Here is a 23,673-nt window from a genome sequence, read left to right on the forward strand (position 1 = left end):
TCAGATCCAACTCCGCTACATTTATTTGAACACTTTAGTTACTAGTTACTTTGCCGATATAATAAAAAATACATTAACCACTTTAGCCCTAAAATAGCCGATCTGCAAGCTCACAACGTGTTGCAAACTTGCGATGCAACGCATTGTGAGCTTGTAGATGTGCTATTTTCAAACATTTTAGTATACTTTTGGTACTTTAGTATAATTTGATACCAAAACCTTATAGGCCTACTTTTATTCTAGTAAATTTTGAATTCTGGACTTTTACTTGTAACAGAGTATTTCTACATTACTATTGATACTTTTACTTAAAGGTATGCTGACACGCCCAGAAGTTTAACATTATGATACAGTAGGTCACGTGGTCTTTCTCCAAACAGTCTGAAAAGGAGCCGGGCCGTATCAGTTAGTAGTGAATGTATACTTTGTCCGTCGTGCGGTGCCGCGCACAACGTGATGCGTTGTTGTTAGCTTGTAGCGCCGCACCGCACGGCTATTGTTTGTGTACACACACACACACACACACACACACACACACACACACACACACACACACACAGTGTATGAGCCACAGTCCTCCGGTGTGCTCCGGTGAAGACAGCAGGGCAGAGATGGCTGCTAAAAAGGGCTCAGAGCTGCCGAGGAGGAAACGTTGGACCCTCGTTATAATCTCTGACACCTTTTTGGTAGAAGAATTGTACTTTGAACACGGTTAGGGTGGATTCTATAACAGATTATATCAAATTTGTACCCCTAGAACTGCTTGTTTTAAAATTCGGTTTATGAATTGTCGCATTTCTCCTCCTCGCACAGTTATGTTGGGGTTGTTTCACAAGATAATGCTCGCCGCTCAACTCCGCCCCTCCCCCCCATATAATTTATTGCAGTTACTGTACAGAAAGTACTACTTTCAGGACAGTAACTACAATAAATTAATTTGATTGGGTAATTTAACATGGGGGTACATGACATCATTAAAACATTATGCTAATTTGATAGCCTTAATTTGCTGTTTTGGCCATGTCAGCCGGCCTTCAAGAAGGAAATATGAATACTGTTTCCACCACTGGCCGTGTGTTATGCTCACCCAGTGAAATTCCTCCTTGAAAAATTCCTCACTGAAAAGAAGCCACTGACTACAGTATGTATAGTATGTATATACTGCATATCGTCACTGTCGGGCAGAAACCTTGTACGGTATCTCCAACTTTCAAATTTGTACTGCTTCATCATACAAGGCGGTCGCACAAAAGTAGTGAAAACAGCAGATCTACAAACACACAACGCCTCGCAGTGCGAGGCGTTGTGTGCTTGTAGATTGTCTGTTTTCACTAGTTTAAATCATTTTTAAAATCATGAATACAAACAAACGGTTTTGGACATAAAAGGTTTCCACCCGACAACGACTATATTGGAGGCGGCACAAACGATGGAGGATGGGCAGACAAAAACGTATCACTGTAACAGACTAACACACAGATGCCGGCAATTACAATCCACTGGCTCCGCTAGGTGCGGCAGTAATGTTTTAGTCGCTGACTGCAGATAAGAAACAACTGTCCCCTCTGTCAGGATCTGATCCCATTGGTGGCTTTGCGGTACCACCCTGGGGGGCCGTTGACTCATGCCCAGCACCTATGTGGGGAGCCACACCTCTTAGAGCAATATCTGCTGATGCTAGTGAAAACATTACCTGCCATGGGCAAATTTAGCTGTTTTTTAAGTGGCCTAAGGAGGGAGGGACAAAAGAAAGAAAATACTTTTGTCTGTGTAAGCTGTCTGAGGGAAAACTTCAGAGCATTGTACAGAGTTTATATTCATGAAGGGGCCCAAGGGGTGACAAAAAATGAGAAAAATTGTTGTCTCTGTAGGCTGTCTGAGGAGAACCACACAGCATTTTACAATAAGTATACCCCTGTGCCTTCCCCTACACCATTATCACAGCAACTGCATGTTTGCCTCAATTAAATGAGTCAAAGAATAGGGGTTGGCAGGATATAGAGGACTCAGCTGTGAATCTAGAATGCTGTTAATACTTCGGCTCAGATTTATCTTGAGAATGCATGAGTTTGCAGAAGAAGTGTTTTGTTTATTTCCTTTTACTTGATTATTTGTTGACTTGCCTTCCCCATTAGACATATAGAGAGCCACAACATGATTTGAATAGGTCCCTGTTCTCCGCAGTTGAATTTCACATTATTAAAATTCCACCCGCTGAGGGAACATGACCTTATTATAAAAGATAATTAAATGCATGTATACTGTAATCCTCCAACCTGGGACTCTCGCTCACATACTGCAACGGTAGCAAAATGAGAGCAGGCATCCCAGAATGAACTCCATTCATTATTTATGTTGTATGTTTGACGTATTGCTCTCGAACAGTCACAGATGGTCTGGGACCGGGAAAGAAGAGTGTGTCATAAGAAAGGCACATGATAAGAAGGTTGACTGGGGTGGGACAGATACAGAGACAAAGACAGATGATGGAGACAAGAGTGTGATGGGGTGAGTGGGACTGACAGAGAAAACAAGAAAAGGAAAGAGAGAGTGAGACAAAGGAACAGATTATATTAGCGCAAATGAGACATAGCGAAGAGTGTACGTGAGAGGTTTCCTAACGTCTGCAAATGAGCAAACAACGTGGCTGTCCCCGTCCCAGAGGCAAATGAGACCCAATTATCCTCCAACAATGCTATCCAATCTCTTTCAATAACACCATCCAAATCAATCATCCCAAAGCCCAAACAGGTGTAAGGCAAATCAGAAGTATAGTTCCCTGTTCCCCTTTGTTTCAACATTCAGCACAGCACGACAGCCGGCAGGCACTGCTGCATATTAATCTTAAGACGGCTAATCAGACTTTGAGGAGGGGAGGGAGAGCAGAACATTTTAAATTTAAATAATACAAAATCATTGCATATTCAAATTATTGTGCCAAACATTGTCCATATAGTGTGTGCCAGCGGCTACGTCATTGTAGTCCTTAGCGGCCATTTCTTGGGTCAAAACACAGGTGTTTCAATTGTTTGATTGCATAGAACTAATGCTATAGTCTAATCAGAACACATGTGTAAGGCTGTGTTTACCCAAGAAATGGCCGCTCTTAGAACTACATTTGGCACACCCTATTAGCCCAGAGGGGTCTTGAAAAAAAAAAGGTGTATGCCATGGTGAGAACAGAAATGACAGGGAGATAAAGAGAGAGACAGAGTCAGAGGCACACACACAGAGCCACACACACACACACACACACACACACACACACACACACACACACACACACACACACACACACACACACACACACACACACACACACACACACACACACACACACACACAGAGAGAGAGAGACAGAGAGGCAGAGAGAGAGAGACAGAGAGGCAGAGAGAGAGAGAGAGAGAGAGAGAGAGAGAGAGAGAGAGAGAGAGAGAGAGAGAGAGAGAGAGAAGTGTGAACTAGAAGATGGAGTGAGACGACAGGAAGAAACAGCATAGCTACTGCATGTGAGAATAACAAGTCCAACCTAATGATTGTTGTTAATGGAAAGTGAAAAAGTTATTGTCAGTCTTTAAGTCCTAATCAAGGCATTTTGTTGTTGGCTGAGAAGCGAACAACAATGCATGCCAAAGCTCAGCCACTGAGGGAAAGGGCAAAGTCAACACAAATTGCTCTGCCACTGAAACTAATGTCACCAGACAGCAGGGTGGCAACGTATGGCTGGATCACATTTTGTGGTTGTTGTTTATATCATTGTCTAGTGGCATCAGTCTCACAGAGCTGAGTAACTAGCAGCAAATCATCATGTGTGCGCCTCTCTACCCAACAGGGTCTAGCCCAAAATATTAAACACAGGAATCGATTCTGTCAGGTCAGTGTTGTCTTGCTGGCTAGACTGCAGGAAGAAAAATTCTGGTTGCATCCTAGCTATGAGCAGCCTAGCAAACTACACTCCAGGTTACAATAAATATCCGCCAGCCAATTATTTGGGCATCTTATTTAGTCAGTGGCACTGGTATTGTCAGGAACAATCTAGCCCCTATGGTATAGTTAACATAGAGATGACAGAACAGAAATAGAGCCATGATACCTTAGAGAAAACCGGTCCTCTTTGTCAAACCACAATCCATTTTTATGTTCTCTAAGTTATACATAATAGAGCCTGATCGATTTCAGCTTGTGCAGTGAAGAGCAAAATAGCAGTGGTGCTTTAGCATAAGGCCTCAGACAAGAAGTGTGGCAGAAAATCCCTTCTCTTTGTTAAGCTACAAAGACCTCATGGTGCTTTACAGTACACAGATATTCATTCAACTTCAGCTTGCCCAACTCTAGGCAGAGCAGCAGCCCTTTTGCTACTGTGCAGGAACATAATGAGCTTGGCAGGTCTTCCATGGGCAGCCTGTGCATGGCGCAGGTCAGATAACAGTTATTAATGCCTCAGTGAGCAGAGAATGGTTTCATTTACTCTCAACATATGTGCATGAAGTGAGAATGAAAATTAAATCTATTATACATCAGAAGGCACGGAATGGCATGAGAGTTAAAATGTGTTGCAGAGGTGGTGTGGGGGTGTGCGGGGGCTTATGTTTAATCACATTTTGCCTCAGAATGGCAAGAGCAAGTGGATTCGTTGACAGAGCTATTGAAGTTTGGTTTCAGATTAGTACAGATATGCTGGCAGATCTCACAGTGTGTGTGCTGCGCTGCGTTCTATATCACAGTGGATTATTCACAAGCGAGAGCAGACGTCTCTTAGAAATTCATGAAGCAGTAAAGTCAAGTGATGTGTGGCTTTACTGTAAAAGTTAAGAGCTGCATTGACTTTGGGTTCTTTCCTCGTGGGGGTCTGGAAATTTACAGTATCTATCTGTCCAGACGCATACTACATCATTTCTTATGCCTAACAGTGCATCGCGGGTTCGAGTCCCTATCCTGACGGCCTTTGCCGCATGTCACTCCCCATCTCTCTCTCCCTGTTTCCTGTCTACCTACTGTACTATATCTCTCTAGGTAGTCCTCAGACAAGCCCTCCGTCGTCGCTTCCAGTCATCCCGGTTCTCCATACATCTGGCCAGCTCGTTGGTGCTTTGCGCTCCTGTGTCTTTCTTGAGTACATCCACATATGTTAGTGTGGGACGTCCTCGTGACCGGTGCCCATGTGTTGGTTCCCACAGCACCAGTTTGCTGGCTGGCAGCTCCTGGTGTCTTTGGCAGTGTCCTGCTAGTCTCATTCTCCTGACTGCTATTTTATCGCTCACCCTTGGTATTCGAGCATACTGTACAGATTCTTGTTGGTAACATGTGTACTCTTGCTGATTTTGAGCAGTATGCATAACATTCTGGTGTAGCACCCGTATAGAGACTTCTGCAGAGTTGGCTTCAGGGTCCAGCATTCACTGCCATATAGGAGAACAGACTCTACCGTCGCATAGAAGAAGCTGAGTTTGATTTGTCAGAGTTCCATACACTGGCCATGCCATTCAGGGCCCTCCGTGCAAGTGCCTTCCTCACTTTAAGATCTTGCTCTGTTGAGTTGAGCCATGAGCCCAGGTACTTGAAGTCCTTGACTTCCTTCAGAGCAGTGCCTCCTGTTGTTGTCAGAAGTAGATGTTTTAGATAGGTGATCACCTCAGTTTTCTTGGCATTCAGCCAAATAAAGGCAAAAAAAAGCCCCAAAAAATAACTTACAAAAACCGTCATTTCGTAATACAACTGTCTACCAATCACATTGATGCCTACTGACATCACTCCTACCTGTTGTCAAGAAGTTGGCACTTACAACAGCCAAACGCTCCTTGGCAGTGTACTGTAGCTGGTACGGGCAGTGTTATCAACAATAACACGGAGACACCCTTATCATGGCCTGACGGCAGGTGTGTAAGCAAGGGAAAATGCCATGGATGTTTATGTTGTGAAAAAGAAAGAGCATGGGTCAGAGAGAGAGAGAGAGAATGAGAGAGAGAGAGTGAGAGGAGGGGGATTGTTCATTCTGAATAGGGGATGCGTCATTAGAGCCTTGCGCAAGGCTGAGATGGCGGAGGAGGCAGTGATGCGGATGCCATGTTGAAATATATCTCTCCTGTGTAGTGAAGGGCTATTATATAGTAGAAAGCTGCCAAAACCAGCGTGGAAAGGGCCCATTCATAACCGGGCGATGACACAACATTCATCTCCTCTCAGCTGACTGCGATATGGATCATTTAGGTCCACTTGGGAACTTTCCACTGTCTAATACTCAATGTGCACAGTATGTGCCAATTTTACCTGCTGAGTGCCTGAGTGACAGTCGATGACTAATTTACTATAATGGTGGGTTATATATTTTCTGCCTACTGTTATCGATCATATGGGAAAACGTGGCATCTTCGGTTGTAAAAAAATAAAAAAAATAAGAAAGGAACTGTGATTGCTGCAAGTATGTGCATCTTTTCATCATTCCCTTCGCTATTGTTGGTGCTGCTACAATTTCGTGTAATGCCTCCGCGAATGCTGAACCGTTTATTTGGAGTGTGCACCCACTGGTTGTGGTTCAGGGAGGATCAAATGTTGAATCAAAGGTGGATTATCTCTTGAACCTAATCTCTTTTATTCAGGCATGACCCAGAATATGGAATGAAAGCCCCCTGTATTTGGGAATACGTAACTTTTTTGTACAGTGAATGTTTCAGTGTGAGCATTACGTGTTTGAGGTTGTCTGCGAGAGTTGAGTGCCGCTCCCAGCATCTCTGCGGGCTAGAAAATTATCTCGACACGTACTGCAGCGGCATTCTCAGCGGTGACTCCCAGGATTGTGCTCTGAGTCAGAGTTTGCCAAATGAGACAGTGTTATTTAGACTGTGAAATTGTCGAGACAGCCCCAATTTGAGTGATTTTTCACTACGGCAGCGGTGTGGTGATTTGCTGCATTCCACCGTGGCCCAACAAGGGCTATGTATTTGCGGTGTGTATCCTCTTCTTGCCAAGCACATTGCTTGGCAGAAAGTTGTGATGCCTCTCCCCTGGCCTGGTGGGTTGATGATAATTTCTCCCTCCTCGCTCCAATCTATCCCCTCAGTGCTGAACTGGCCTGATGAGGCGAGCACATCTGCGATAGAACACTGTATTTCAAAACACTATGCACGGTGCGTGGTGATTGGCCTTAATCCGCGTGGCAGATGCCTTTTTAATGGTTTTCAATTATGTGCGCGGAGGAGCGGAGGAGAAATTCGGCTTATAACACACACCCCCACCCGACCCCCATTCCCTTCCCTAATTTGAATGACAATTCCACGGAAAAAGGCGTGATCTCATTGTGCCGGTAAATCCAATCGTCTGTTAACGATTATGCAAAGTGTTGATTAGGTGCGTTAAAAAATAATTCACCTACGTTGAATCCATCATTCATCACAAGTCACCGCTGATCGAGCCACTAATGGATCAAAGACAAAGGGTTGAGTTGATGAGACAAGATGAGTTCTTTGCACTCTTTGCACTCAACCCCATTGTACAATATGTAAGTCCTTCTGTCCGTCCGTCTTTCCATCCAAATATTCAAGCATTCAAACAGCCTCAAACCATGTTGGCAGGAACATACATGTATAATAGGCCTACTGTAAGTCCACTATTGGTGCAGCGGACCCCTCCTCCATGGTGTGTGTGTGTGTGTGTGTGTGTGTGTGTGTGTGTGTGTGTGGCTGGTAAGGCTGACATTAGGTGTCAGATAGCCGCATGGGATGAGTGATGGGCCCTGTCCACTTCTGGGGGAACATTTAGGAGTCATTATTCTATCATTATCATCCTTGCCAATGACTTCAGAGCCTTCCCCTCTCCCTGTCAGAGGGTTGTCTGCCATCTAATGGGCTTGGAGTATCCATTATGAAGCCAAAATGGAAGCAGACACACTTTGGCCACAGTCTGTTAAGATTAGGTACAAGGCAGTAGGGGGTAAAGGATCCCGAAAGAAAATATGAGAGAGAGAGAGAGAGAGAGAGAGAGAGAGAGAGAGAGAGAGAGAGAGAGAGAGAGAGAGAGAGAGAGAGAGATTCAGAGAAGAATAAAGTAGTGCATTCCATGTAACACATTTACACCTCTACTTACGTTAACGGATTTATTGAAATGTAATGAGATGCATGTGAAACGGGATGGCGAGGAACCCAAGGTAGGGCGAGAGACAAGGTGCAGGGTGTAGTCTCAGGAGCTGGACGCTCTACTCTGGGATCAGTCGTCATCTCTGCTCCGTCACTGCCCCCATAGTTTCCTAGAGAAATAGAGACAGAAGGAGAAGAGTGAGAATTGAGGAGGTGGCTGGGGTGGAGGGGGAGGACGTGAAGCAGAAAGAACAAGTCGTTTGGGTGATCATACGTGTATTTATACTGTGTGGATTGCAACAAGGATTGCCTGTACTAATATACTACTAATACTAGTAATACTACTACTACTACTAGTCTACTACTACTACTAATAATAATAAAATGAAACCTCCACTATGAGTTATTTGCTTGCCTTTTGAATACAGGCTGGCATAAGTACAAAGCTGTACAGTGGCAAAGGAAATGAGAGAGAGAGAGAGAGAGAGAGAGAGAGAGAGAGAGAGAGAGAGAGAGAGAGAGAGAGAGAGAGAGAGAGAGAGAGAGAGAGAGAGATATTCTAAATTGTTTTTGCATAGTTATGTGCTGCTTGGGGCTTTGCTACAGTATGATTTGAGTGGAAACACTGGTGGCTTATGAAAATGTACAATAACTTAAGATGCAAAAGAAAAGTTCTTTCTTTAGCTATTGCTCTCAACCACAGTAAGTCACAACTGCAACTGTACAATGTACTATATGCTTCAGTTGCTAGATCACTGGTGTTATAAGAGTACAAGGCCACAAGTGCTCCAACAAAGTTCCTGTAGAACAAAATATACTGTAAGTGGGAAGTGAAAAGGATAGCAATCTGAGCCAAGAGGAGGCAGGAGTTATAAATACATGCTTTGCCATGCTGCTATTCTGTTTATTTGATCTCATCATGAAGGAGCAGAAGTGCAATACAAATCAGAGCTGTTTTATTTCTACGTAGAGTTATTCATTTATTGTTGAAAGGTTGTCAATGTCCACCCATTAGATTGAGATATCTTGTGTGCCATGGTGATATTTTGGCCTTAGGGTGGTGCTACAGGCTACATCAAGTGGTCCCTCAAATGGTTCATCCACTCAGCACATGTCATTGCAAGCAATTAGATGTTTAGATGTCTTCTGCACAAGTGGAGAGTTTGACATAAGAATGGCTATGTATGTGTTAATTGTCCAGCAAGCAGAGGTGGTGTGAAAATTCCATGGCAATCCAGCCAGCAGTTTTTGATTAAAATATGTTTTGGTTAAAAAAATACATACTGTATACTGTATATGTTGTTTGGGACAGCGGGCCGAGCAAAACACAGATCGACGTAACCATCCTTAGAGTTACCACACCGCAAAAAGAATACCCATAGAGAAACAATACCGCATAGTGGCTATGAAAGGGCATATGAAAATGGATGAATAAATATGAATTTAAATGAATGGACGTGCTTGTTTATACTGTAATTCAGTCAGCGACGGCTCCAGAGAATTGTGACTGGGGGGCTATGGGGGGGCTGACCTTTTTAGAGCGGGGGCTAATGAATTTAGTCAACAAACAATAATAAATAATACTAATACGATAAACAAGATTCTCTCGCTTAGGGTATTGATAACTGAACAGATCAGATCATTGGCAGATTCCAGGTCCAAATCTGTGGATTGTAGGTGGTCGAATAGGTTTTATGAGCTTTCCAGCATAAAAAGTATGATTTTATAGTATGGTTTACATACCGTAGAAGTCAGTCAATTGTCTTTCACATATTCATATATATTTTATTTATGTATCCCTTAGATCATTGTCATCTTAATTGGGTTTGTGGGGAGGGGGGCTTAAGAGGGGCTAAGCATTCACACTCCCTGCCGTCCCTGCATACAGTATCTTTGAGATATAGGCGATGCCTTTCAAACTTCATCCGTCATTATCCTGGCCATGTTTTAACGCACTGCAGTGTGTGAGGGAGGGCTGTGACTCTGTGGCTGTGTGTTGCTGTCCGTCACTGGGCTTTCATCCGGATCAGGCCGGTTTGAGGCCAGCCTAACAGAATTCCACGGAGAAGAGCATTAGCATTTCATGGTGCACTGGGGAATAGCTGCCAAATAGCCTGTTGCACATCCCAGTATCTGCAGTATCGCTCTCTCTCGGTCCCCTTATTCTATACTGAGCATCCTTGCAAAAGCCTAAAATGATCCCTTTTCTTTTTGATCCACTTTTTCTCCTCTCTCTCTCTCTCTCTCTCTCTCTCTCTCTCTCTCTCTCTCTCATCTCTGCGTTATTGTTATTTAGTTGCCCCTCTGCTCCTGAATTACGCTGCCTTAATGTAGTCCTGTGCAGGAAGTCAGCAGATGAATTCCTCATTTGTCACGTTAATAGTCCTTCCTTCTCTGCGCGCACACGCACACACGCACACACGCGCACACACACACACACACACACACACACACACACACACACACACACACACACACACACACACACACACACACGCAAGTGCCTTTCTCCCAGTATGAGTCTATTCACAGAACAACCAAGTCTTATTCTCCATCCTTACTAACACCCTCCTCCTCCTCCTCCTCTCAGACCTCCTGCCTCATTCTCTCATCCCTGATGACTCTTTTTCTTCTTCGCCCTCCCCCTTCTAGTCCTCCTATACATCTCCACGCATCCCCTTTAATGCTACAGCGGATCCAAATCAAATCCCATCGCCATGCAGCCTTGAATTCTTGCCTTCCCCCTTGATGTTGATCATGTGCTTTCCCATACCTTGTTTTGTGTGAGATCAAAGCTTACACGCCACAGAACCATGTATTGGACAGAGCTGTTGCCATGCACTTGATTTACGCCAACACTGGAATACATTGAATGTGTAATGTACTGAAAAACTGGTTACACAAGAAAAGTGTGTTCCTCTGAGTGAAGGTCTCCGCTAGGCTAGGGCCTTGTGAGTTTTAGGCAAGGGTTGTAGGCGTTGTAGCAAAAAGTGTGTTTTGAAGAAAACACAACATTTTTGTCTGACACAAAATGGTGCTTATATGGGGAGTTGCATCATGATTAAAATAATCCAGGGAAGTTAAATATTGTTTTATTGTGACCTATACAGGTCAACAGTGATAGGCCAAAATGTGAAGCAACGTGTTATAGCACTACCATTATGCTGATAATGAGACAGAGACAGAGGCAGAGGTTATTTTTTGGCCTACTGGGAGTGTGTGTGCAAAGATTCACGCCAATCGGTCCAATGGTGACATTAGCTGCTCACAGACATACTGACACACTGAAGGACGGACAGACAGAGGCGAAATAGTCTCCGGCGGAGACAAACATTATTAAAAAAGTTGGTAGCTTGTGGTGTTCATACTTTTTCATGGCAGCCATTTTGACATGAAACACAGGCCTTATTAATGATTCTAATTATCTCCACCAGCCAAAGGCAGGTCTCAAGATTACATTTTTGTGAGTGTGTGCGCGCGTGAGTCTGAAGCTAATCTAGCAAACCACGCCAACACTTTTGTGTATGCTACCAGTAGGCCAAAAAAGACACTCTCCAAATATGTTTTCCAATCTGCCATCGACAACAATATTATAAATGTACAAAAATACCACCCCTCCCCCCCAACTCCCAGCCACACGCTGCCCATTCCAACTAGAAATACATGTTCAAGCACTGACTCACTGTTAATTTGCAAGCTTGTTTTAAAAGCAACAGCTGGCAGAGATGCAGTGTGCTCTCTGTGGAGTTGCACCTTTCTGGTATTGGTTTAGTTCCATTTAATAACGGAGCCTTTTCAGTGAGCCAACATGCACAATACCAGCATCCTGACTCTGTTTGAACTTAATGGAACACAATCTTAATTAGTATCATTGGTAACACCTGTGTTAATGGTCCCATATTACAGTTGTACACTCTCTGATTTCAGAAGTGTAAGGGCCGATTCATACTGCAAATTTAATTTATTATACATTTTAAAAAACACAAGTGAAGGAAAAACAACAACATTATAATTGATATCTGAATGGATTTACATAATCAGGTATAGCTTGCCTTAAATTATGGGCAACAAGAGAGAAAAAGTTACAAAAAGTGTTTGATTGGGAAGTCCTCATTAATGCAAGATTCTTGCTGTAGCAGCAGCAGTATGTTCAGGACTCCTCCCGTTCAACCCCCTGACATTTTAAAGAGGCAACACTGTGTTTGGAACACATAAAGTGCTTAGCTGGGCTCTTGGGGTCTTGGTTTAGGACAGGGGTCTTCAACGTTTTCAGGCCAAGGCCCGTTGAGAGCGTGTAGATCTGCTATTTTTGGCTAAAGTTCTCTGAATATGGACGCTAGGGTTCAAGTGGTTAATATAAAAAAGGGGGAAAAAAGTTTCTATCACACAAAGATTTGGAGGACCCCCTGTAGTAACTCTAAGGACCCCCTAGGGGTCCCGGACCACCTGTTGAAGACCCCTGGTTTAGGATACCACAGATATAAATACGAATGCTTCATTGATTGGCCACCGGGCCGCACATCAACACCTCCCCCATATTAAGCAGTGTAGCTTGCCATAACTCAGGCAAGAAATATGAGTTGCATAATAGTAGAACTACTATAGTACTGTAAATCCCTGAGATTAAAGCTGTTTCTGTACTGGTACTATCTATGTAAGAAAATGTATTTAATATGAAAACTCACTTTCTTTTATGTAACTAAGTACTCCTATACCACAACATAATTACATGTCTGATTCATAACAAACCAATCCTCGTAAAATAGTTAGTTATGATGGTAAAAATGGTAGTATCTGCTAAATATGGCAGCCACAATAATGATCCAATGAACTGCAGCAGCCAATGAGGTATCTGCTGTACATGCGTACTGTATATCTATGCCAGAAACAATTCAATTTTTCAATTCAAAGGAGCTTTATTGGCATGAGAAAACATACGTTTACATTACTACAACATCTATGTTGCAACATCTATGTTACAACATCTAAGATACAACATCTATGTTTGGAAATGCACATGTTCACGCTCTGATTTACAAAAGGATACTATAACATTGAGGATTTCCCTGTGTGGAATTGAATGGGATACAATAACGTTTAACTGCTGTTTTGTGGATTATCCTCGACTGTTTAAATTAAAAGCACCCCACTGCTCTGCAGATGTTTCGACTATTTTGGACTTTATAGCTTACTGCATGCTCTGCCATATCATAATATGCAAAATTAGGCAAACCCCCGTAGTGGGATGATTATTATGCAGCTGATGGTGCTCATTTAGATTAAAATTTTCTTCATTCAGACTGTTTTGAATTTTAGTGCTTTCTTTTCCCTTTCCTTCGACTTTCCACAATTTCTCGGTTTCACATCTTCACAAGAACCACGTTAACCAGGGGTGTGGAGTGAGACCGTGGGGGACCGCGAAGAGGTTTGGGGCTCTTAAGTACTGTACCAGCTCTGATGTCATTTTGTAGTTGAACCAGACCTTTCTGATGAAAAGTTTATAGTCGGGGAGCCGCAACTGATATTCAGACATATGCGGCTATCTCGGGGTAGAAGTTGCCAACCTATTCAGAACTAATCTTTAACCCCTCGTGATGGGTTCTAACCTGGTTGGCATCTCTGAAAATGATTTTTAGGTCATTTTATCACTGTATACTTAAAAGTGGTAAAATCGGATTTTGCTCCTATAATGTTGAGCAGATTTGCAAATGTAATTTTACTGCTAATGGTGTAATGTATAAAATACAGGTAGAAGTTGCCAACCTATTCAGAACTAATCTTTAACCCCTTGTGATGTGATCTAGCCTGGTTGGCATCTCTGAAAAAGGTTTTTAGGTCATTTTATCACTGTACTTAAAAGTGGTAAAATCGGATTTTGCTCCTATAATGTTGAGCAGATTTGCAAATGTAATTGTATGGTGTAATGTATAAAATACAGGTAGAAGTTGCCAACCTATTCAGAACTAATCTTTAACCCCTTGTGATGTGATCTAGCCTGGTTGGCATCTCTGAAAAAGATTTTTAGGTCATTTTATCACTGTATACTTAAAAGTGGTAAAATCGGATTTTGCTCCTATAATGTTGAGCAGATTTGCAAATGTAATTGTACTGCTAATGGTGTAGTGTATAAAATACAGGTAGAAGTTGCCAACCTATTCAGAACTAATCTTTAACCCCTTGTGATGGGTTCTAACCTGGTTGGCATCTCTGAAAATGATTTTTAGGTCATTTTATCACTGTATACTTAAAAGTGGTAAAATCGGATTTTGCTGCTATAATGTTGAGCTGATTTGCTAATGTAATTGTACTGCTAATGTGGTAATGTACAGGTAGCAAAGCTAATATTAGTTGATGGTGGCTAAAGTGATGATGAATATTTTTTGGAGGGGTGGGATGGAGGATATGGCTGATTCTGTGTGTGCAGTCAAACCTGGTTGTCAAGGAGCCAAATCTGATATTGACTTGACCTAAGATAACACCTCTGGGTAAAAGCACACAACCTATTAAGTATTAATGTTTAAACCCTTGTCATGTATTCTAGCCTGGTTGTAATCTCACAAATCAGTAATGACAAGTTATTTTACATTTGCTGCAATAATGTTGAGTAAGTTGCATTATGTAAATGTACTACTAATGTGGTAATGCAATGAAAATGCAGGTTGCAAAGCTCATATTAGTTGATGCTGGCAAGAGTAAAGATTAACACTAGTAAGACGCCTCAGCGCGACATGCGAGGTCGCACCAATTCTTGGCCATCTGGCCAGTGATGAATATCGGACCATTTACCATATGGAGACCCCTGCACGATAGTCAACAATGTTATGTCAAAACATGCCCATATATGGGCATTATCAAATATGGGCATTCCCAGATGTCCTTAATATTGATGACATTGGGACAGGGATCTCCATATATGGGCATAATGTATGTTAATTAGTAAAGCCAAGCAGGGCCTTGGCAAGTTAGGGCCTGGGTTTGATGACTGGGGATATCATCTGGGAATGCCCATAGTGTATTATGGACATTTTATTTATTTTATCCTTTATTAATAATACTATGTATCCATATACATACATACAATATATTTTATGCCCATACATGGAGATCCCTATCTGAATCAGCCACACAGATATGGGCCATGCCTTTGCCATCTGGCCAGTGATATTGATGACATCAGGGATCTTCATATATGGGCATAAAAGTGATAACTGTTACTCGCTATCAGAGGCGCATCATTCTCTGCAGAGACACAGATGTGCTGGTGTTAATTCTTATGTTTGCATACCAACTGAAACAAGAAATGTGGATACATGAAAAAGTTCAAGATATCAAAATGCCAAGGTCTGTTAGCATTTAATGTTCTCACTGCCAGTTCACTATAGGAAAAAAGAGAGCCTGGAAATTGTTCCAGCCCTCAACTTTTACCAAGTACAGCTACTATCTCATTGCTTTGGCAGTGTGTATGCACACTCAAAATCAACCAGCAAATCAATTCATGCCGTTTTCTGTGGCCTGTTTTGAAAACTGAAAGCCAATATTGATACATTGTCGCCAACAAGTGATGCCTTGACTCTGCACATCATGAGGACCCACTATCAACGAGGGTATCCAAAGCTACCCTCAACAATCAATTGTGTCTGGCACATGGTAGAAGGCAGGTTGGTCCCCCAGCTTTAAACTTAAAAACCTCTTTAGGCCAGATGCTTGGAACTTACAGTTTGTGGATGCAAGGCAAGTGGAAACCAGTACAGGGCATCGTGTTTGTCGTAAAAGAGGAATTTACTGTAGTGGAGCATATGGATGTGCCCGTGCAGCTTGGTACAAAAACTAATTTGACAAATTAAGAAATAGACCTTGAGTAGTGCCTCAAAAGTTCACCAAAATCGTATGTTATTACAAGCATTTTACTGTTATTACATGATTGTATTATTATTATTATTTTCAAATTATTTGACCATACCAGAGTGCTTCTTGTTTACTGATTACACATATTTCCATTATTAGATAATACCCAGGACGGTACAGTTTGCCATAAGCATTGAGTGTTGTCATGTTATATTCAATTGTATTGTCATATTGTCTATTTAGCATGACACATTTTCAATGTTGTAAATGTTCTTATTCTTAGTCTTGCTGTTATTCTTTGACCTGCTATTTATCCATTTTGGTGTGATGTGTGTTTTGAATTGTGTAATTTCTTGTATACTCAAAATGGACAAAAACGCCATTAAAGAAGTTGCCTTTTACCATAATATTTACAAATCTATTGCAATACCATTCAAAATAACTTTCCATATTGTTCTTTTATCTATGTCCTTCAATATAACATGGAAAGAAATACATTTAAAAGTAAAGAATTAATCAAATGCATATGATGTTTAATCGGATTATTTGACTATAGCATGAAATGGGCATTCAAATATTGAAGGGCTTATAAAAGTTACCAGAAAATGAATTCAAAATGCCAACCACCTTAAAACATCTTCTATGGGTACCTTCTAACACAAAAAAAAGGTTGTCAGCTTCTACCCAAACATAGCCGCAAAACTCATTTCTGAAGCACTTTTCAGTTTTGGCCCCTTGACTATTATTGGTCGGAGACAATCAAAATAGAACCCTCAGTGTCGAGGGGTAAAGAAACGATATAGATGCACCACACCCATGGCGTCATTTTCCCAATGTCCCCTGCTGATCTACAACACCGTTTCCCAAACAGCGGGTCGGGCCTTTGGGTCACGGACCGATTTTTATGGGTTGTGAGTAAATATCTCAATTTAACCACATTTAAAAATATGTATTGTTTCAAAAGATTTTAAAAAATCATTTCTATAAATATATATTTAAGTTTAAGAAGCAGATCTACAAGCTCACAGCACGGCTGCTTTTTCTCACTAGTTTGGGCCTCGGCGGGCAAACGTCTAATTTCTCTTTTTGGGTCTTGAGCTACAGTAAAAGGGTTGAGAAGCACTGCTCTGCACGATGCTGCAGTTAATAATAGAGACAGGCTTCTGTTTGTTCAGAGAGATTCTGTGTCTAATTATAATTGCACAGGCGTCTGATGTAACCTAATGTTTGCTTTTAGTCAGTGTGTTTGTCTGAGGGTGTGAAATTTTGAATGTGTGAACGTGGCAAATACATCTCAGTGGCAGGTATGTTTGCATAGGTGGAAAAAGCGGAAGCCTCCTCCCCACGTTTTTTCCAGTCGCACACATTTAAATACAAATCATCTAAGCATATATCCTATAGCTTGCTGCTTATCAGAAATGATATTTTAAAATATATTTCCGTGAACGGAAATGCCAGCTTCCATTACTCGGATTTCTAGAGGTGTAGTTCCAGACTAGCATTCAGAGTTTGTGGAATAGTTGTCTGGCTGCACAAGACTGTATTGGACATACAGTACAAATGTAATTACAAATATTTTAGTGACACTTCTGCATCCCATCCATAAATAATCACAATGCTTTATAACAACATTAATAACAAAGCATTTCATAATTACTTATAAGGTCAAGTATCATAATATTTAATTAGCATATGATTAGCATCATGATTATTTATGAGTTATAACTATAATTATGCAGCATTTAAGTATGTTTATAATGCATAGCAATTGTTACCAATGTTGTTTTTATTTATTTATTATTAAATGTATCTGTGTTACTCACTAACTCATGTTCACTCACTATACATTACACACTATAGTGTAACTCACAATGTCACATACTGTTCCAAACGCTGCACAGAAAGGCAGGTGTTATATGTACAGATAAACAGAGAAGACCTCACAGTCACAATCACTAACTGATGCAACACTGATCAATGACCTGACAAGGACTGATTGGGGAACAATACTAAGGGCTGATTACACATGAGATACAGCCGGGGAACAAGCGCAGGTATTTAACTATGTTGTGTTCATGTTCTAGTTGTCATGGTTCTGTGTAGCCTACATGTCTTCCCCAGCTGTATCTCATTTGTAATCAGCCCTCATGTGTATATTAGTCTTGTTCCACAATCAGTCCTTTTTGGGTCATTGACCATATTCACACCGTGGCCATCTTGGATTGCCTCACCACATGGGGTGGGAACATGTCTGAGCCTGCATTACAAACCATTGTAAACAATGGAGCTTTGGTCCAAAAATATGATTTCTGTTCCACCAATTTCTTTTGACCAAATTGACAAATGGGCAGATGACAACTTCAACATCCCCAAAAGAAGGGTTAAAGTAACTGGATTGAAGGGTACATGAGTCATGAGACAATATTCACGGTAAGTTAGGTTGCAATGTTACTGTGTACAAAGACTTGCTACAGTATCTGTGCAGTGCTTGTCTGCCATCATATTAACTTAATAGATCTTTGCATGTTAATCATGAATCAATCTAACACGATTAACTTGCAATCTAACAACTTTATCACTAACATTGCGGTAATGTCAGTTAGCTATAAGTATGCAATACTAGTAGCTGCTAACTGACATTTCATTAAAAAACTTCTCTTGAATATCTATTCTGCTTTCCTTTTTCTTTCTCTTTTCTATACTTTTTGACCTTTTTATTTGTATTTGAAGATTATGTTGTGCAACCGTCCGGGGGATTGAGGGATGGGGGATAGGTGAAGGGTTTTTTCATTCTCGTTATATCTATGTTTGCTCTTATGTGATGTACCGCTGGCTATCTATATGTGATGTATATGCAACTTGAGACTGTTTACCCGCCCCTGGACTCTATTTCACTGGAAAATCTTAATAAAAAGAAAAGAAAAGAAGAAAATACTTCTGGGAACTCAGATTAATGTTTCCATGCCAACATTGTTTTAAAGAGGGGGGGGGGGGGGGGGGGCTTTTATGCCTTTATTGCGTTTGGATCCTCACCACAGACCACACTAGTACTGTATGTGAATTTAATGTGATGCATGCAAAATAATATGATAAAGTAGTAATTGCTCAAATAATGTTTTGAATGTTGATGTCTTAACTCATACATCAACAACCTGCAAGGTCATAAAATATTTAATGTTGTTTTAACAGCTTGTTGCTGTTGATGTTTGAGCTAATGGGATGATGATGTTGTTTTTAAGTGACTAAATATTTCAGCATGCATCTTGGCATTCGGTCCCAGACGACAATGTTGACCTTGTCTAAAAGGATGGAAAACAAGATTTTACAGAGATTATATGCATGGACAAGCATGCAGGGGAAAGGGGCTAACTAGAGATGCAATGGCATGAGTCTTAATTGCTGTGTGTGTGTGTGTGTGTGTGTGTGTGTGTGTGTGTGTGTGTGTGTGTGTGTGTGTGTGTGTGTGTGTGTGTGTGTGCGCGTGCGTGTGCGTGCGTGCGTGTGTGCAGTAGCGGAACAACTCAAAATCGGGCTGGTAGGCAATGATCAATAGTTAGATTGGTTAACTGCTTAAATTGTCTAAGCAGCCCATGAGCTCAAGTAGGCAATTTCGTATAGCTTACAGCCTACTCACCACTATTTGAAGGGGAATATGGCACTATCTTTGGTATGTCCAGTTTCTTTGCCCGTTCACTTTCTATTGATAACTTGGCCAGTCCAGTTAGTATCTCTTGTCCCATCTAACATATAATTTTGGAGATGTCTGAGTGTCTGTCTGTCTGTCTCAGCGTTTCTCCTCGGTGGCTGGAGCAATTGATCTGAAATCGCATCACCATCAGCATATGAACACACCTGACATAACTGTGAAGCCCGTTTGTCACTTTCACAAATCGTATGCTGTATAATAGCATTTTTATGGTGTATCTATATCTATTTAGTCTACAGTACCTTTTGTGACCACACATGTTAAGGGAGGGGCGCTGTTGTTCAGGCCATGCACAATCACACACAAACCCACACACACACACACACACACACACACACACACACACACACACACACGGGGGGGGGGGGGGGGGGGGGGAGTGTGTGTGTGTGGGGGGGGGGGGGGAGTGTGTGTGTGTGCAGGCGGGTTCTGGCCCTGTTACAGATGTTGTCCAAAATCATGCAGATCGGTACACAGTATCTCTGTAGCCGTTAAATGGAACGGGTATTTACATTGATGCTCCTACATATTAGCATGCAAGCACCAGTTAAAGTTACTTTCCATCCCTCATATATTGTGTGCACAGTGCACATCCCATAATCCACACACTGCACATCATTTCGGAGCTCATATCTTTGAACGGGTAAGGGCTAGTTGTACCAAAAAGTTGCAATCAATAATTTCAGCCTGTGCCGTTTTGGCATACATTAACCTTGCTCCATCTGTTTGTTTTTTGTTTTAATATATCACTATTACCTCAACTTGCAATTATTTTTCTTTCAAAATAGATCTAATGTGTAATCAGCCCTCACGTGTATATTAGTCTTGTATATTTAGATTTTAGATGACCATGGCATTCAGCTCATGTCTCATTGTTAACCCTTCCAGGATCTTCACTATACTTGCTCTTACAGTAAGACTTGCAGGCCAATCAATGATCTTTTGGATCTGATTTGAATTGGTATAGGGAGAGCAATGGATGATCACCAGCTTTAAATACCTGTTCGCTCAAGTTGGACTTTAAGCCATCTCACTTCTTATTTGTTTCTAAGTTAAGATCATGTTTTCACTGTATTAATTTGATATTTTTCTTCCAAATTATATGACTTCACATCATCCGTCTGGAACTCTTAAAAAATAAGAACTGAACAGAGCTGCTGCTTTTCCATCTTTTATGTTTTATGTTTCTTCTGTGAGCACTCATTTTCAGGTCAATAATCACATTTCTTTTTCTGGGATTCCATTTCTCTTTAAAGGATTGATGTGAGACGACCTGCCCCCCAATGCATCTTTCATCATCATGCAAAGGATTCTCTCTCATTGAGCCCAGCGTGTGTTATTCTCTGTAATAACACACGCTTAGAACTTTCCATTAAAAGTTGTAATTCTTCTTCTCCCTCATCTCCATTACATTTCTGATTTCTGTTTTCAAATGTCCAAAATGTTGTCCCACCTAGCTCTCCCCTAGCCTGGCTTTGCTCATACTAATTCCTCACTGCGTGTCGGATATTAGTCTGGACTCACAAGCAGAATTTTCATTTCCAAGGGGTGGTTTAAAAAAAACTATCAAGGTGACATGCTCTTAATTGCTCCCTTTGAACTTCAAAGGGGTTGTGAACTGTGGTAATTGATTGAGCCATATAAGTGTCATTAGCTCGTTAGTGATCTTTTTTATAAATGAAATCATCAAAGACTACGACCTGTTTGATGTCTGTAAGAGAGTGGTGGGGGGAATGTGTTTGTATACACACAGACTCGCCTGATTGGCTGAATTGTTCTGAACCAGGCCACCACCCACCACGTGCCCCAAGCCATTGGCTAACCCTTTCTGGTAGCTGGTGGAAATAGAATCTCAATCGATGGGTTCCAGACCACACTACACCACCACTACCGCCAGGGGGTGGTGTTGTGCGGTCTGGTTTATTAACCAGGCTAGCTCTCCCCAGCCTCTCTTGTGCTCCGTTCCTCCCCACACCTTCCTCCAATTCCTCATCCTCTTTTCTCATCCTCTTCCTTCATCCATGTTATGGATGGAAATGCCAGCTCTTCCTTCTCATCCTCTTCCTTCTCCGCTCGTTCCTCCATGTCTTCTCTCGTTCCCACTCGGCCGTTCTTCCGTTGGCGTATCTCGTCTCTAATCGCTTCCTGTCCTCTCCTCCACAGCCTGTGAACTGATGAACCAGGGGATCCTGGCCCTGGTGACATCCACGGGGTGCGCGGCGGCCAGCGCCCTGCAGTCGCTGACGGACGCCATGCACATCCCCCATCTGTTCATCCAGAGGAACGGGGACGGGTCCCCTCGCACCGCCTGCCAGCTCAACCCCAGCCCGGACGGGGAGAGCTACACGCTGGCGGCTCGGCCACCAGTGCGCATCAACGATGTCCTGCTCACCCTGGTGTCCGAGCTCCGCTGGCTAAAGTTCATCGTCTTCTATGAGAGCGACTATGGTGAGTTAAATCATAGAATGTGGATGAGTAGATGCAGGTGTGTGTGTGTGTGTGTGTGTGTGTGTGTGTGTGTGTGTGTGTGTGTGTGTGTGTGTGTGTGTGTGTGTGTGTGTGTGTGTGTGTGTGTGTGTGTGTGTGTGTGTGTTGTGGATTATAGATTACTAGAGGCTCAGGCCGCTGAGCAGCCTCCACACCTACGTCGCACTGCCAATCCAACCAATATACTATAATTGGCTATATATTGGCCAAATTTTGCCCAAATAATATGAGATTGCTGTATCTGTCAGTCGTTGTCCCTTTTACGCCCATATTGTGTGAAGGCTTTGTCAGAGTATCCGTTATACCTGATGTTGTACCCGTTGATGTCTGTTTCTGTCTGTCTACCTGTGTCCTCTGTCTGTCCTCGTCCCTTTTATGCCCATATATGAAGAGCTCTGTATCTCTCTGTCCTCGTCCCTTTTATACCCATATGGAGATTCCTGATGTCATCCTTTTATAGCATAGGACGATGTGGGAAGATGTGACTGTAAAGATACAGCAGGCTGGGGTAATTTTAGTAACAAGCATCTTTATGTCAAATCGTTATGCCTATAGTTATCACAAAAACACATCTAGCTTAACACTTTGACTGCCACAATGTTAAGGGTTTTAAGGGTATAACCCTTGCCACCATAGACGGCCATTCATTTTTGACGGAATAAATTGAAAATGGTAGGATGTACGAAAATTGACAAAAATTTCAGAGAATATAGAGTCGGAACCTTAGCTTTCACCATAAAAATTTCGTCCTGCTGTGGTGTTCTGCTGTGGAGAAACCTGAGGGAGAGCGAAAGCTGTACAGATGAAAAAGGAGCATCAGAAATTTACTTTCTGAGATAATTGAGGTCAAAGGAAAAAAACTTTCAGAAGCCCTAGAAACAAATTGGTAAATGGTACAAGAACACACAGTACCTCTAAATGAAGAACAGGGTACCGGCCATAATGCTGTAAAAAAAAAGTAAAAAAAAAGTTGTACCGTGGTCTAGTTATAAGGCAGGAAAGTGGAAGAAGCCAGGAGACTGACAGAGGCTCTTTTTTCATCTTCCCAGGATGAAGGAGAGACAGAGTAGAATCCACTGTGTTTTGACCTGGGATTTTTTATTCAAGCCTTCAGTTAGACATCAGACATCTCAAAAATAAAGATAAAAACTCTGATAAAGATAAAAAAAAAACTTTACATTGCTGTTTCACTTCAGTATAGTTGTAGATGTGTTCCATTGCAATCATCATTTTAGTCACTTCAAACTAAAACGGTCAAACTACCCTGAGCAATTCAAAGTCATAATACATAAAATTAAATAAAAATTGATGTACATTCATATGGAAATGTTTGTATTGACAAAGTCAAGCCAACTGCGACAAACTTCACCATGTTAGAATCCAGACCAGGCAACTGCAAGTAAGAGTAATTATGAAAAAAAAAAACATAATTACCATAAGGTATATATAATTATTTGCTATACATTTTATATACACAGGTACATATATTTCCAAAATAGCAGATCTACAAGCTCATAGCCCGGCACCGCGCTATGAGCTTGTAGATCTTCCATTTACATATGATGC

At 41.8% G+C, this 23,673-nt stretch overlaps 1 protein-coding gene across 1 annotated transcript in view; it reads left to right on the forward strand.

Annotated features, from left to right (window-relative positions):
• The window catches only part of grid1a (glutamate receptor, ionotropic, delta 1a), a gene marked incomplete at both ends in the record, with an annotated part of 460,593 nt that overhangs the window by 265,033 nt on the left and 171,887 nt on the right, over window positions 1–23,673 (forward strand). Inside the window, one exon of the mRNA XM_080739942.1 lies at window positions 21,784–22,068. Coding sequence (XP_080596068.1) covers window positions 21,784–22,068 — 285 coding nt within the window. The remainder of the gene's footprint in view (window positions 1–21,783; window positions 22,069–23,673) is intronic.

Source organism: Nannobrachium achirus (genome assembly GCF_963921795.1).
Source record: "Nannobrachium achirus genome assembly, chromosome: 13".
NCBI classification, from domain to species: domain Eukaryota; kingdom Metazoa; phylum Chordata; class Actinopteri; order Myctophiformes; family Myctophidae; genus Nannobrachium; species Nannobrachium achirus.